This window comes from Trypanosoma conorhini (assembly GCF_003719485.1).
Source record: "Trypanosoma conorhini strain 025E chromosome Unknown Tco_14.4_contig_00052, whole genome shotgun sequence".
NCBI lineage: Eukaryota > Euglenozoa > Kinetoplastea > Trypanosomatida > Trypanosomatidae > Trypanosoma > Trypanosoma conorhini.
In genome coordinates, this window is record NW_021704132.1 from 25343 (window position 1) to 39318 (window position 13976).

At 65.2% G+C, this 13976-nt stretch overlaps 5 protein-coding genes across 5 annotated transcripts in view, besides 13 other annotated features; 4 read left to right on the forward strand and 1 right to left on the reverse strand.

Moving 5' to 3' along the window:
• Window positions 1-2167, forward strand: part of Tco025E_01545 (uncharacterized protein) — a gene marked incomplete at both ends in the record, with an annotated part of 5199 nt that extends 3032 nt beyond the window's left edge. Inside the window, one exon of the mRNA XM_029368483.1 lies at window positions 1-2167. This exon is cut by the window's left edge and continues 3032 nt beyond it. Coding sequence (XP_029231550.1) covers window positions 1-2167 — 2167 coding nt within the window.
• Window positions 2168-2300: 133 nt separating this feature from the next.
• Window positions 2301-2327: a microsatellite.
• Window positions 2328-2422: 95 nt separating this feature from the next.
• On the forward strand, window positions 2423-3682 carry Tco025E_01546 (uncharacterized protein; the record flags this gene model as incomplete). The annotated part of the gene is made up of 1 exon (XM_029368484.1): window positions 2423-3682. The coding sequence occupies one exon, from the start codon at window positions 2423-2425 to the stop codon at window positions 3680-3682; it is 1260 nt and encodes a 419-aa protein (XP_029231551.1).
• Window positions 3683-4085: 403 nt separating this feature from the next.
• Tco025E_01547 (4-nitrophenylphosphatase/protein-tyrosine phosphatase) lies at window positions 4086-9032 on the forward strand (the record flags this gene model as incomplete). Its single annotated transcript, XM_029368485.1, has 1 exon — window positions 4086-9032. One exon carries the CDS (start codon window positions 4086-4088, stop codon window positions 9030-9032), a length of 4947 nt encoding a protein of 1648 aa, XP_029231552.1.
• A 107-nt stretch (window positions 9033-9139) lies between these two features.
• Window positions 9140-9183: a microsatellite.
• Window positions 9184-9250: 67 nt separating this feature from the next.
• Window positions 9251-9302: a microsatellite.
• Window positions 9303-9326: a microsatellite.
• Window positions 9327-9669: 343 nt separating this feature from the next.
• Tco025E_01548 (uncharacterized protein) lies at window positions 9670-10431 on the reverse strand (the record flags this gene model as incomplete). The annotated part of the gene is made up of 1 exon (XM_029368486.1): window positions 9670-10431. One exon carries the CDS (start codon window positions 10429-10431, stop codon window positions 9670-9672), a length of 762 nt encoding a protein of 253 aa, XP_029231553.1.
• Window positions 10432-10642: 211 nt separating this feature from the next.
• Window positions 10643-10684: a microsatellite.
• A 32-nt stretch (window positions 10685-10716) lies between these two features.
• Window positions 10717-10763: a sequence feature (GA-rich).
• Window positions 10764-10785: 22 nt separating this feature from the next.
• Window positions 10786-10812: a microsatellite.
• Window positions 10813-10815: 3 nt separating this feature from the next.
• Window positions 10816-10837: a microsatellite.
• A 14-nt stretch (window positions 10838-10851) lies between these two features.
• On the forward strand, window positions 10852-13236 carry Tco025E_01549 (uncharacterized protein; the record flags this gene model as incomplete). The annotated part of the gene is made up of 1 exon (XM_029368487.1): window positions 10852-13236. The coding sequence occupies one exon, from the start codon at window positions 10852-10854 to the stop codon at window positions 13234-13236; it is 2385 nt and encodes a 794-aa protein (XP_029231554.1).
• A 10-nt stretch (window positions 13237-13246) lies between these two features.
• Window positions 13247-13301: a microsatellite.
• Window positions 13302-13351: 50 nt separating this feature from the next.
• Window positions 13352-13395: a microsatellite.
• A 237-nt stretch (window positions 13396-13632) lies between these two features.
• Window positions 13633-13663: a microsatellite.
• Window positions 13664-13794: 131 nt separating this feature from the next.
• Window positions 13795-13819: a microsatellite.
• Window positions 13820-13835: 16 nt separating this feature from the next.
• Window positions 13836-13885: a microsatellite.
• Window positions 13886-13976: the final 91 nt, after the last annotated feature.

The following is a 13976-nucleotide window of genomic DNA, read 5'->3' on the forward strand; positions in this document are numbered from 1 at the left end:
AGGAGAAGAGGCGGAGGCGGAAAGCAAACGCGGCCGACAACTGCGTTCAGGGCAATTGGACAGTGCGAGCAGTGTTCACGCTTCATCTGTGGAAGGTCGTGAGGTGCTTCTGCCGTTTGAGAAGGAGGAAGAGGCGGAGGTGGAGCAACGGCGACAGCGACAGCGTGCTGAGGAGGCCGCAGAGATGCAGCCACCGCCCCAGCGGGCCCGTGTGGAGGGTGTGTGGCGGGGGACGTCACGTGAACCTCAGGGCGTGCGAAAGGTAACATTTGTGGCCCCCTCTGACGGCCCTGCGAAGTTGCCTGGGCCGCCGACCGCAGAGTTGGCAGGCGCCAAACCGCGGTCGATGTCGTACCGGGACACCATCCGGGCATCGCTGCAACGGCAGCGTGACACCTCTCGCGAGACCGTTGGGCGCACCTCCGCCAGTCAAGCCGCATGGCCGCCGCAGCAGCAACATGAAGAGGCAGCGGAAGCATCTTTGCGTGCCTCATTCCAGTTGGGCCACCCAGCGGTCGCGGGCGGCGCGAGTGAGCCACACTGGATGCATGCCTTTATGAAGTATCTGCTTGGTTTTTTTACTGCCTCCTACGACGATGCGGTGGCCTGTCGGTTTCTCTCCGAAGTTCTCTGCGGCGAACCGGAGGCGGAGGCGCGTGGGGTGGCTGGGTGGCTCTGCCGCGGCTTCACCCCCGCCATGGTGCCCTGCGTGCCGCAACCGCAGCTGGGTGGAGCCGGGAACCCGGCAGTGCCGCTACTGCAGCTGACCTCAACCGTGGTGGTATTTGGGGGTGCCATGGGTGACGCGGACACAGGCGAAACGGCCCCGTCCACTGCGCGCCGCACAGTGTCTCGTGCCTCACTGCTAGAGAGCACATGCGCCTCAGCCTGCTCGCGCAGCGCCGCCGCCGAGGAAGCGCTGCTCACGCTGGCCTCCATGCGGCCCCCCTCGCTGGGGCGCTGTGTCGCGGCGCTGCTGCTTCCCCGCGAGGGATTGGCCTCGTTACTCACGCCGGAGGCGCTGTACCGCGTGGACCACAACAGCGAGGCGGCGGTGGAGTACGAGGACGACGACAACGACGACGTCGACTATGCGGCAAGCGCGGGCGGGAATAACGGGGGAGAGTTACTTAGCCTGTGGGAGCAGCTCCACGTGGTGCGGATGTCCACGGCGCCGCGGCTGACACCGGCGGCGGAGTGGAGCCGGCAGTCCCCGTCGCAGGCAACAGGCGCCACGGCAGGGGCGGCCGCGTGGAGTCGCCCCCGTCGACACTTGGCCAGGCTGCAGACGCGGCTTGCCCTGTACGGTATTGACTACCGCGACGCGCCGCGGCTTCGCTGCCTGGCGGGGAGGAAGGTGTCTTCCACCGCCCCGCCACGGCCGGCGGAAACCATCACAGCCGTCGTCACGCTTGACACCTCGCGGGGGGAGGAGTACGAGGCGGGGCTTCACACACTGCAGTTTTTGGTGCAGCAGGCGGTCGAGCGGCGGACGCTGTTTCTGGCCGGTGTGCTCGTCGTGCTGTACACACCCTCTGCCGAGGAGGACGTGCGGCTGCGGCAGGCCATAGAGGATCTGTTCTGGACGAAGTGGCGACAATCCGCACAGCGAGCCGCAGCGGCGGCGGCGGAAGCGCGGCGTGGGACAAAGGCGGAGGTGGCGGCCGGGCGCAGCGCCTATCAACGCACCATACGCCGCTCGCTCGGTGGCGTGGTGCCGAAGCTGCAGACGATGCCCGCCACGCGCAGCCCCGGCGTAAGTCAGCCACGCGGCCAGAGAAGCAGCGGCAACCACTCTCTGCTGAATGCGGGCCGTGGCTTCTTTACTCGGGGGGATAAAGAGGGGGCACCGCATGGTACGACCGCCGCCGACGACGACGCCGTTGCCTCTGACATGACGCTGCCCCACGTGCCAAGCCCAGTCCTCGTCGTTCAGCCCATTCGCACGGCGGTGGGGCGCGGGGTGGGGGGGAGTAGGGCCGGCAAGAGTGCCCGCGACAGCGGTGGTGTGAGTGGTGGCGAATTCGCGGCGAATAACGCGGAGCGGCTACGTGTGGCGCTGCTGCACGCCTTCAACAATTTACTGCGCGGCTATGATGCCAAGTGGAAGGAGTTTCTGCGGGAGAACGAGATGGCCGCGACGGAGACAGTCCTGCGCTTTAGTTAATTAATGGACGCGGCGGCGGTGGCGAGGGAAACCAATAGAATGGGAGTGACGGCGAAGAACTGGCCTTCCTCTTTGGTTTCCAGCTAAAGGAAGGAAGAATGAAAAAAGCACACACACAACGGAAAACGGCCTCTTTTTTTGTTTGTTTGTTTCTTTGTTTTTGCTTGCCGGACGTGCCTTAAAGTGTTCCCTGCATTGGCGTGAAATTGTTGTGCGCTCTCTATCACTTGCTCTCTCCTAGTTGCGGGTGAAGCGATGGTGTACCTCCTGGCGAGGGGTGTGGCGCTGTGTCTGCTGCTCGACCACTGCGGCGACCCCGCCGTTGTGCAGGCGTTCGTTGACGACAGTTGCCGGGCGCTGCAGGAGACGCAGCCGCCCTCGCTGCTGCAGCACGCCGTGCGCCTCTGGCGCCGCCTCGCCGAGGAGGCCGTGACGGAGCGCGCCGCCGATGCCCCGGCGTGCCACGGGACCGGCGACGGCAGCGAAGCCGGGGAGGGCGAGGGGCGGGTGCCGGCGGCTCTGCTGACGGGGACGCCGCTGTCCAACACCGTGGGGCGGCTCACCGTGCCGACCGTCCTCCAGTGGCTCAAAGCCGCCCCGTCGCTGCCGCCAGCACGCCACTGCGGCAGCAGCGATGCCGAAGCGCGGTGTGAGACGGCGGAGCAGCTTTGGGTGCTAAAGCGCCTCCTTGTGCTGGTGCGGCATGCCTTTCGGATGCAGCTGCGGCAGGTGTTGCCGCCACCGACGCCAACCAAAGTGCGGCCGAAGGCGAAGAGCCGGCGTGACGCCAACAGCGCGGCGGCGAAGGACATGGAGGAGGACACTGAGGAGGAGGAGGAGGAAGTTTTTAGACACGAGTTGGTGGTTCTCGTCCCGGTGCACGTCTGCCGCAGCATTCACGGCCTCTCGCTGCGGCAGGTCGTCGACTTGTGCTCCGCGCCGACGCTGCGTGGCCAACCGCGTACCGCCGCATCTCTTGGCCTTGTCATCAGTCCTGCTGTGTCGCCCAGCGACAACCCCCACCGCGGCGAGAAGAATAGGCGCATTGAAGGCATTCAGCAGCTGATGATGGCACGCGGCTACCAAGAGATGGCGCGGGTGGGCAGTCGCAGCGGCCCCACGCGCGACGGGGCAGCTCCGCGTGAGCAGCAGGCGGAGTCGTTCGCCAGTTTCCTGCGGGAGGCCTCCATTGGGTTCGACATGCAAATCATGGCGCTCTCCGGTGGGGCGTCCGGGTACTACCTGGCGCACATGCGTGGCCTCTCCACTCACGCGTGCATCGTGTGCGGTGCCGTTGGGCTCGTCCTCATGCTGCTTGTGGACGCCGTCCTCTTCACGCTGCGCATCGGCAAGGTGGACGCGCGGACGCGCAAGGACAAGAGGCGGCGCTGGAAACTACCGCGGGGGCCGCGCAGTGGCGGGGGCCAGCGCGACGAAAAACCCGAGGGGTCGACCAGCGCCGGAGGCGACGACGCCGGCACGGAGACTGCGATGCGTGCAAAGAAAAACAACTAGACGCGTGGGCGTGCACATAAAAAGCAGAAGCAGGAAGAGGAAGTGTAAAAATTGGAGGGGGGAAAAAAGCGTCGGAAAAAAGGTGATGGAGTCGTTGGGTGGTGAAGAAGGTGGAGGTTTTCGGCCTCGGTGGCCGTTTACGTGTGTCTGCCTCTCGCTCTCTCCCCTCTGTCCCGCGTGCGTGTGTCTGCCCTCCCACCTTTGCAGGAGGCGTGTCACGCTTTCTTGCCCGCTCTCACCCTCCTCGATCCCCTGCCGCACAGCTTCGCCCTTGCTCCCTACTGCCGTGGTTGCGGTGGAGCGGGGAAAGGAAAGGGAAAAGAGACACTCCAAATTCGTTTTTGCTTTTATTTTTGAGTCTGGAGTGGGGGGAGGAGGCAGCACGCCCGCGCCGCTTGGATTCATGCGGGGAGGGACACCGACGCCCGCGGGCGCCCGGGAGGGCAGCACAGGCGGGGACTGCGACGCGGGCGTGGGGGAAGGCGCGTGTACGCAACTCCTGCTGCTGCTGCTGGGGTTCGAGGCGCCGCCCGCGGTGGAGGGGGCAGAGGCCGATGCGGCGTCGCTGCGGCCCTGGCAGCAGCTGCGTGAAGTCGGCCTGGGCCCATTTCTGTTCCTCTGCGGGCGCCGCACGACGCGCTGTGGCGGCGGCCTCCACGTTGTCATTCAGCGGCCAATAGATATGACGCTGCCTCCTCTGGTGGAGCGGTGCCTCAGGCATGCGGGCCGGGAGAAGCGAGGTCGCCCGTCGCCGCAACTGCGGTGCCTGCAGCTCATGCCGCTGCGGGACCCGCTGCTGGGGGCGGTGGTCGAGGGACCGGCGTTGTGTGTGGCAGAGGAGCAACTCGTGACGGTGTCGGACGCCACTGGCGAGGCAGTCACCGACAGCACAGAAGACGAACACGACGCGACGGAAGCGGGAAAAGGGGCGGGGGAATTATCTGTCGCGGAGGCGGTCCTCCTGCCCTCGCTGCTGCAGCAGGCGTCCGCCTGGAGTGTGGCACTTTTGAGCCGCTGCGGGGCAGTGCCGGGCGGTCGGGCGGGCGTGGACATGGCGGTGCGGGCGCTGTGTTACTTGCAGCAGGCCACCGCCGCCAGGCCGCCGCAGGCACCGCCGGTGGACATCGTTGGGATTGTGGTGGACTGGGCGGCGGTGCTGCACGACGCCCTTGCGGCGTCCCCGCGTCCACTAGCGCAGGTGACCCACAATGCCGCGGCTGCGAAGGAGGCGACACCCGCTTGGCTGCCCCTCGCGCTGGCGCCCGCGCAGGCGTTTCCGGCGGGGAGTGAAGAGGCCCCGCCTCCGCCGGAGGAGACTTTGGGCGCGGCCGGGCGCCTGACACCTCCACGTCCGCTGGGCCCTGACAGCCTCGCGAAGCGCCGCAGCGGCAGCCGGGGCAGCAGCACCAGCGTGGAGACGGCGCGGGAGGCGGGAGCTCTGCAGACGCAGGGGAACCTTCCAATGCCTGGGCAGATGCCACGGCGAGCGGTGGCGTCAGCAGCGACGGCGCCTACTCTGCCCTTCATGTCGGTTTGCAGCGAGGCGCTTGAGGCGGCCTTCCAGCTGCAGCAGAGCCGCACACCATTCAGGCCGTCGCACGTCAAACACTCGGCGGGGGACGCCGGCGTTGCCGCGGAGGCGGGTGACGCTGCTGTGGCCTGCAGGGAAGCATCGTCGTGTGGCGGAGGCGTGGCCCTCTTTGGCGCGGCGCCTGCGAGCGCAACCCATTCACCTGAGGCTTGCGACGAACCCGTCGCTGGCGCCGGTGGCGAGGAGGAGGAGGGCTTCCTTCCCTCCCTCATTCATCGCCTTGTGGCAGTGTGCCACGCCCCCGTGAACAGGCGCCTGGCGGGTCACCTCTCACGGATCGCAGAGGGGGACTTTTTTCCGAGCCGCACGATGTTAGAGAAGGCGGATCTGCTCCGTCAGCGTCTGGGCAAAACGCTCGTGGTGCGTTTCTACGACCTCGACCCGCAGAAGCCGCTGCAGCAGCACCCCCGCCAGCCGTGCTTGCATGAGAGTCCTACGGCACAGTCTGGCTCCTCCGCGTCTTGGTTGGCCGCCGAGTTTTTAAGCAGCGCGGAGCATCCGTGTTACTTGTTTCTCACGCACACCGACATCGTTTTGGTCAGTGCGTTTGACGCCAACAACCCGCCGTCGTCAGACTGGGCCGCCCGCGACAGTAAGAGAGCGGCATCCAATCCCGTTTTCATCGCAAACAGTCGTAGTAGCAGTAGCAGTAGCAGTAGCAGCCGCCGCTGCTGCTGCAGTAACAGTAGTAGTGCTGCTGTTGGGGATGACGGAGGCCGGAGCGTGGATGACGCACTCGACGACGCCCCGATGTACATGAAGCACACCTTTGTGATTCCCCGCGTCTCACTGATGGACGTTCGACGGTCGCAGAACGCGGCGGACGCAAGCATGGCGACTGTGCTGCGGCTCCAGACACGCTCCTGCCGCCGGGTGTGGTTGGGCTTTCAGGAGATCAGCGAGCTGCAGCACGTGTACCTGGAGCTCAACAGTGGGCTGCAGACATCGTCTGGCAACCGCTTTTTGGCCAGTGCCCAGCGGCACTGGCGCATGATGGCCCTCACCCTCGTCGCTGGCAACGTCCTGCCCACTCCGCACACGGCGTTCTATCAGCAGGTGCTGCAGAACCTCCTCACCGCCTTTGCCGACGTGGAGTCCCGCCGGGAGCACCGAACCACGGCGTCGGCCGGCGGCTCGGCGGACGCCGCCCCCTTGGCGAAGGACGTCGCGGACTGCCAGGGGGCGCTGACGACGTTGTCCTACTCCTGGTGGCTGTACTCCCCGGTGCGGGAGTACGTGCGTCAGGGCGTCCCCCCGCGACAGTGGCGGCTGTCAAGCGTCAACAGCCGCTACGAGCACTTCCCTTCGTACCCCGCCAGGTTTGTCGTGCCAGGCTGCCTGGAGGATGACGTGTTGATTCAGTCGGCGAGCCTGCGGGCGCGGATGCGGGTGGAGGCGCTCTCCTACTATTGCTCGAGCACAGGGGCCGGAATCGTGCGTGCGGCGCAGCCAGCGGCCGCCAACATTTGCGCCTCCGCCTCGAAAGTCGACGCTGTCAAGTCATACCGGCGGGCCTGCGGCATGCAGGTGTGCACGTTTGACCTCCGCAGTCGCATCAACGCGTACGCAAACACCGTCGTCGGGGGCGGCTTCAGCATGGAGACGGGGCGCTACTGCTGCCTTTCGAACATTCACGTCGTGCGCGAGGCGTACGAGGCCCTCCTCGCCGCGGTGCTGGACAACAACCCCTCATTTATTGCCGTGATGCGGGCCGCGGGTAAAATGGCCACGGCACGCAACGACGCGACGGCGTCTGCCACCTCGTGCGGCCCCGCGGCGACGGTGGAGGCCACCGCAAAGGCGGCCGCCGCGTGGATGGAGCACATCCACGGACTGCTCCGCACCGCCACGGACGCCGCCCGCCTCATCACGGGTGTTTCCGAGGACGAGGCCCTCGCGCCCGCCATCGGGGGCACTGCGGCGGGCGCACCACGGAGCGTCATGCGTGCGCCGGGGGCGGCGTCGCCCAACGGCGGGGGCGGTGCCGGTAAGAACTTTGGCGGGCTCAACGATCGCGTGCTCCCGCGTTCCTCTACCGTGTATGTCTGGACACGTGCATTTAGTCTGATCCCCTTTCGTGGTCGTAGTAGTTGGCGTTGCGGTGCCTGCGGCGGCGGCGCATGGCGGTTTTGGCCGCAGAAGCAGCAGAATGCGCAACAACCACCTCCATCGCCGCCCTCGTACACGCAACCGGACAGCCGCAAGCATGCGCAGCTGGTCGTTGTTAACTGCTCCGATGGCTGGGACCGCACCTCGCAGGTGTGTGCGCTGACACAGCTCCTGATCGATCCCTACTTTCGCACCGTGGAGGGCTTCATCACGTTGCTGGAGAAGGAGTTCGTGTCCTTTGGACACCCCTGCCTGCTGCGCTCCTCCACGCTACAGAGTCACAGCGACGTGAGCATGGGGACGACGCTCACGGACGGAGCCCACGTCGGCACCCACGACAGCTACAAGGACCCAGCGTCGGAAAACTGTCAGAGCTCGCCCATCCTTTTGCAGTTCCTCGACGCCGTGCAGCAGCTGCTGCGTTTGTACCCGCACTGTTTTGAGTTCACGGAGGCCTTTCTACTGCTGATTCTGGGCCTCATGCACGCCGGCGTCCTTGGCACATTTGCGGTGAACTGCGAAGGCGACGTGCTTCGCTGGGGGGTGGCGCAGCAGACGCTCTCACTCGGTCAGTTCTTCGCCGTGCTGTTCGCCACAACCATTCGCACGGGCGACACTCCCCCCGGCGAGGCCACCGAGGATGGCGAGAGCTTCAGTGACGCTGCGGAGGCGCCCCCAGGGTGCGGTTTCCCCGCGTCCCCCGCCGTGCCACTGCGGTGCTTCTACCGGTCATGCGGCGGCGGGGCGACGTTGCAGGGTGTTGGGTGGGACTCCACCGCTGCTGCTGGCGGTGGCGGCGGCGCACCACGGCGGATACCGGTGTCGTACGACGCCATGTGTCACTCCGGCCTGTTTAACCCGCACTTTTCCCTGGCCGACAACAAACTCCTCTTCGGGCCCCTCGTGGACGTGGTGCGCCCGCTGCAGCTGCAGCTGTGGGAGCGGTTCTTTCTGCGCCACAGCTTCTGGTGCGAGCGACCCGCCAGGCTGCGGGAGTTCAGTGAGCAGAGCGCCTCCACAGTGTACGCCCGCCTCGTGGCACCGCGGCCGGCAACGACGCCGGCGACAGCAGGAATAATGGCGGCGTCCGCGTTTGCTCCCCCGCCTGCGACGGAGCCGCTGCCGCAGCCCGCGAGGGAAGCTAGGCGACCGCGCACGGCCCCCACCGAGGTGGGCGAGGCCGCGCCTCTCAGGCTGCATGGGGCCGCCGCCCCGCAGCCCAGCTTGACACGAAAGCCGAGTAACCCAGCTGTGCCTGTGGGCCGCCCCGACGCGGCCAGAGGCGGGAGTCAGTTCTTCCCTGGCACACCCCACCGCGTCGCCTCCTTTGGGGCCCTGCAGCCGCTAGAGCAGCTCCAGCAGCTCTCGGCGTCCCCGCCGCTGTGCCAGCGCGGAGCCACTGGCCTCGTCAGGATTGTGGGGCATGCCCTGAGCGGCCACCGCAATCCCCTTACCGACGGTAGTGGAGTGCCACGGCGACACTTATCGACCGCGCCGTCCAACGGAGTCGAGCCTCTGGGCTCGCCTTCCTTTGGTGCACCGGACGGAACTCGATGCACGCAGCAGCAGTCAGCCTCCACGGAGCCCGCAGGAGCGCAGGCGCACAGCTACAATGCCCTTCTGGATGAGCTTGACCAGGCCTTCGACTAGCCCCCAAGCGGCGTTTTTTTTTAAGGGAAATATGTATAAATATATATTCCATCTTCTTCTTCACTTGCTTGAAACAGCTAGTTTTTTTTACTATGGACGGTATACCGTTTTGTTGTTGTTGTTTTTCTTTGTGTTTACTTTCTTCTTTTTTCGTTGACCACCAATTAACACCCGCTTTTTTTGGGTGGCTGAGCGTTTTGGCTTCGCCTTGCTTTGTCTGTGTGTGTGTGTGTGTGTGTGTGTGTGTGTGTGTGTGTGTGCGTGTGTGTGAGAGAGAGAGAGTGAGTGAGTGAGCGCCCGTTGTGTTGATCGGTGCCGGTGTGCGGTGGATGCACGCTTGCACACACCGTCAAGGTGATCTCCCCCGCCCCTGCCTCTTGCTGCTGGGCGCCGCGATGTTGCCCTTCCGCCCCTTCCCTCACGCACACGTCGGTCGGCAGGGATACATGCACGTGCGTGTGTCTGCCTGAAGCGGCTAGTCGCACCACTGCCAGTCGCCCCTCCCCTCTCCTCCCCCCTGCTTGGGAGTTGAAAGGAGAGGGGGAACATCACAGTCCCCCCCCCTTCTCTCTCTCCCACACACACACACGCACGCTGCTCTGTGTAGGAAGGGGGAGAGGGGGCGAGAGAAGGACGCCTATGAGCACGCGGCGCGGGCGGTAGCAGACTTCGCATGACCGAGGCGGACTCTACCGGCGTCCCTGCGTACGCCGGGGAGCACCAGCGGCTGTTGGAGATTGACAAACGCAAGAGGGGCGGTAGCTGCCGTCTTGCTCTGAAAGCCTCCGGACATGCGGAACTTGTCAATGCCGCAGCACCCCGCGGCGCTTCGGCCACAGAAGATGCAGCTGTCATGGGAGAACATCTTGGACCAGCGGTTGCTGCAGAGCGACGCTTTCAGGAGGCTCCGCGTGGCGACATCCGCAAACTCCAGCGATGAGGGGCGGGCGAAGCAGCAGCAGCAGAAGCCGGCGAGGAGTGCGGGCGGGAGTGTGAGTAGGAGGGGGGGGGGTCCACGATGACGGCGGCGAGGCGGACTCCATCGAGGATGTGCGAGACCGCGGCAATCCTGCATGAGTTTTGCACTCACGCCGTCATACGCGATGCCGTCGCCTGCGTGGATGGGCGCCTCGCCTCGCTGGGCATGTCGTCGCGTGCCCTGACCACCGTGGGGCCAGCGGTTGCGGCGGGAGGTGTTTTGCCCGGCGTCTGCCACGACGACTGGCGCCCCGCGTCCGGAAGGAGACTTACACGTGTATTTGTTTATAACCGTGCGTAGCACTGTGTGTGGGGACGTACGCGCGGTGCTGTGTGCAGGGGTGGGGGTAGGGTGGAGGAAGAGGACAAAGGCAGAGGAAAGTTGCGCGTGGAGCCGGTTTGGCCATCCTGCCGCTTTCATTCCTCTTCTCTACGTCTTGTGCTCGTTGTGGTTACCGCTGCTGCTGCTCCACTCCCTTCGCTGCGTAGTAGTCTTTAGGAAGTGCACCGTCGCGGCGCACAAGCCAGCAGGCACTTGCGTTGCGGGCAGGCAGGCAGGGAGCTTGTCTCTGCGGCGAGGGGTGCCCCTTCAGGGTGTGGGGGGCGAGGAGACTTCGCGTGGCTCTCGCTGTGCCGCCGCGTCGCCGCCGCCGCCACCGCCGCCACCGCCGGCGTGTCTCCCCTTCTCCCCTCCGGTAGGAACGCTGGAGCGAGAGAGAGAGTGAGAGAGCGGAGGTGGAGGAGGAGGAGGAGTGCAGGGCGGTAGACGAGGCTTCACACACGCACGCACGCACGCACGCACACGTATACATATATATATATATATAGTCCGTAGAGAAGCATGATGAACCTGCCGAGTAGAGAAAAAGAGGCGCGGGAGCAGGCGGAGGAGGCGAAACAGCAACGCAGGCAGCGGCGGAGCTGCGACGCTGCGCCGACGCGCAACCTGGCGCAGATAGGGCCCCCGCTGCCTGCATCCTCGACTGCTGCAACAACGACCGCGAGTAGACCAAGCAACAGCCTTGTCGCTGTGACCACTGGTAGTTCCTCGCCTGTGGCCGCTGTCCCGCGTGCGGCTGGCTCGGCGGCGCCGCTAGCTTGGCGGAAGTCGCCCCACAGTCGTGAGGCGCATTCACAGATCTCACCGAAGGAGGCGTCCAGCCCAGAGCAGGGTGGTGGTGGTGTTGGTGGCTGCAGCAGCTGCTGCCGCACCGGCACGTGCGGGGAGGGAAGTGCGCCGCGCCCTCGTGAAGGTTGCCGTGTGACGTCGCCGCATGGCAGGGCGGCGGTGACGCCGGAGGTGAAGGACCCCGCCGCGGCTCCTGCTGTTGGTGTGGGTCGACCGCAGGAGCCGCGGCGGCACGAGGCAGACGCGGGGCGGAGCGTCGGGTGGCGCGCGGTGGGTGTCGTAGACCCTGCCGAGGTGCTCTTGACGCCCCGCGCGCCGGTGGCAGCCGGTGCCGCCGCGCCGCCGCCTCCGCTCGTGCCTCTGCAGCGCCTCACGGGCGTGGAGCACCCCTCAAAGCCGCCTCCCGTGCAGTCCTCCGGCGCCTCTCAAGCCGGGGCTCCCTTCATGCTCCACGCTGGAGCGGCGGGGGAACACTGCGAAACTGGCCCTGCCCGGGCCCTAGAGCTACTCGCCGCGGGGCACGCCGGCGCGGATCGCGCGACGCCCTGCTCTGACCGCCAACGCGGCGCCGCAGAAGTCGGCGTAGGCAGACCTGTGAAGCGGGGACACGCCACTGCCAGCGCCTCCTCGCCACCGCCGTTGTCAGACGCCGTGTTCCTGCAAGAAGACGACGCTGGCGAAGAGGTTCTGACGCGGAGTTCGTGTGCCCGGATTGCGGAACTCACTGGCGACAGTAGTGAGACGGACGGGGACGTGACGCTGGAAGAGCTAGAGGCAACGGAAGGCAGCATCTCCCTCGCGCCGTCTCCTCTGCAGCTTGGAGCCCTTAGGAATCCCAGCTGCGCCCACAGTTGTCGACGCGAGACCTGGAGCCACTGTCGCAAAAGAAGCGGCAGCCACGAGGAGGTGGTGATCGACGCTGCGCTGCAAAAGTCGTGGTCCCCGCTGCAGGAAAAGGCCGCTGACTTTGGACGCTACCCCTTAGAGAAGGCATGGCCCGTCCCCATTACCGAGGATAAAGTTGGCGGCTCTCCGGGTTGCGTGGAGCGCAGCTTGGAGTCCTCGCGGAACAAGCTGTTCCGCGTTTCGATCCCCTCGATGGGGGCGATGCGGTTCACAGCCTACTCAGTGGAGGGATCACCGGGCGGAGGCGCTATCATGCACCATAAGCGTTCCTTTCGCACACAATCCGCAATTTGTAACAGGTCTGAGGAGAGACTTTGCTCGGGCCCCACTGAAAACAGCGTGAGCCGCAGCGGCATTTACATGCGAGCCCCCCCAAGCATCACCAATCCCCTTGACGGGCCACTCAAGCGAAAAAGTATCTCACTGACGATGATGTCACCCGCGCTGGCCCCAGTCACCGCGTCCTCTAGCCTGACGCAGGATGGCCCCATAGATTCCTTGTTTCCGGTGTTGCACGTCCCACCGGAGCTGCGGCTGCGGCCTGAGCGGTTGATGGATGCGGCGAGGCTCGCCTCTCCGCTGCCGCAGCCCCCTCCGGTGGCATGCGGCCCAATGAGCTTCACTGTTCGCTCAGAAATGTTGCCATCGCCGCAGTGGCGCGGCGTTGCCCGCCCCGACGACGACCGCTTAGCTATTTGCGGCCACAATGAGGGCGGAAGTCCGCTGAGTGGGTATGGCTGCTTACTTCGTCCGCTGTGGCCCAGCCCCTCCTTCGGCTTCTTGCAGCGGACGGAGACCAGTGATCTTCTTGGGGGTGCGAACTCCACCTCTGAGGAGGGGGCGCACTCGCCGCTGGGCGTTCTATGCCTCGGCTCACGTTTCTCGGAGTGGAGAGGGGGTCACGGCTACGGGGACCTCAGTCCATGCTCCTCGCCGCTGCCGGGGTGCAGTTCCCGACACCATGAATGGAGGCGGCACGAGCTCTCGAGGTCGCCGAGGTCGCAAATGAACACAGACGCTCTGGCGTCGTTAAGTGGGCTCGTGGAGGCTGCACCGCGTGGTGGCCAGGATGCGCAGAGCTGCAGTGGCCCGCTCTCTCTCAACACCCCCACACGAAAGCAGACGGTGTGCCCGGTTCCCATAGGCGACTGCACCTTTCAGCTGCCCACCTTCGGAGGACCCTCGCGTTGACGATGATCCAGTGTGTGTGTGTGTGTGCGTGTGCGTGTGTGAGAGAGAGAGAGTGTGTGTGTGTGACTGCGTCCTCTTCCTCTTGTGGTGGAGGGGATGCACCCCCCACCCACCCCACGCGCACACACACACCAACTCCGCCGCCCCCGCGCACGCGCATGAGTGCAGCCGCAACGCCTCGCGACATGCCTGGGACGATTCGAAGCAGGGGAGACGCGGCAAGCCAACCAGGCACAGGGGGCCGCGAAAGGCGACGTTCGCAGCAATTCCCCCCTCCCCCTCTTTATTTCTGATTTATGTGCGGTGTATGCGCAAACATTTCTTTTTTTTTTTTTGGTTCCTCTTGCCCCCTCCCCCCCTCCTCAATCTCCTACTTTTTTCTTTCTCAGTGTATATTCCTCCTCCTCCTCCTCCCCTCCCCTCCCCCCATTATTTATTACCATTGCACTGGGCGTTGTTGAAGTTGTTCTTCGCCCCCCATCTCCGGTCGCCGTGCGGGGAGGCGGGGCCTGCGTCGCAGCGGCAGCGGTTGACTGCTGCTGTAAATAATTTCATGAATGTGTGTGTGTGTGTGTGTGTGTGTCCTACATGTATGCCTGTATATCTCCATCTCTATATATCTTTATGTGTGTATAGCTGTATATATATAAAAATGCATAAACACATGCATGCACACTGATATATATGTCTGTGTGCGTGTGCGTTTGTGAGTGCTTAACAGAGGTGGGGGGGGGGTAACC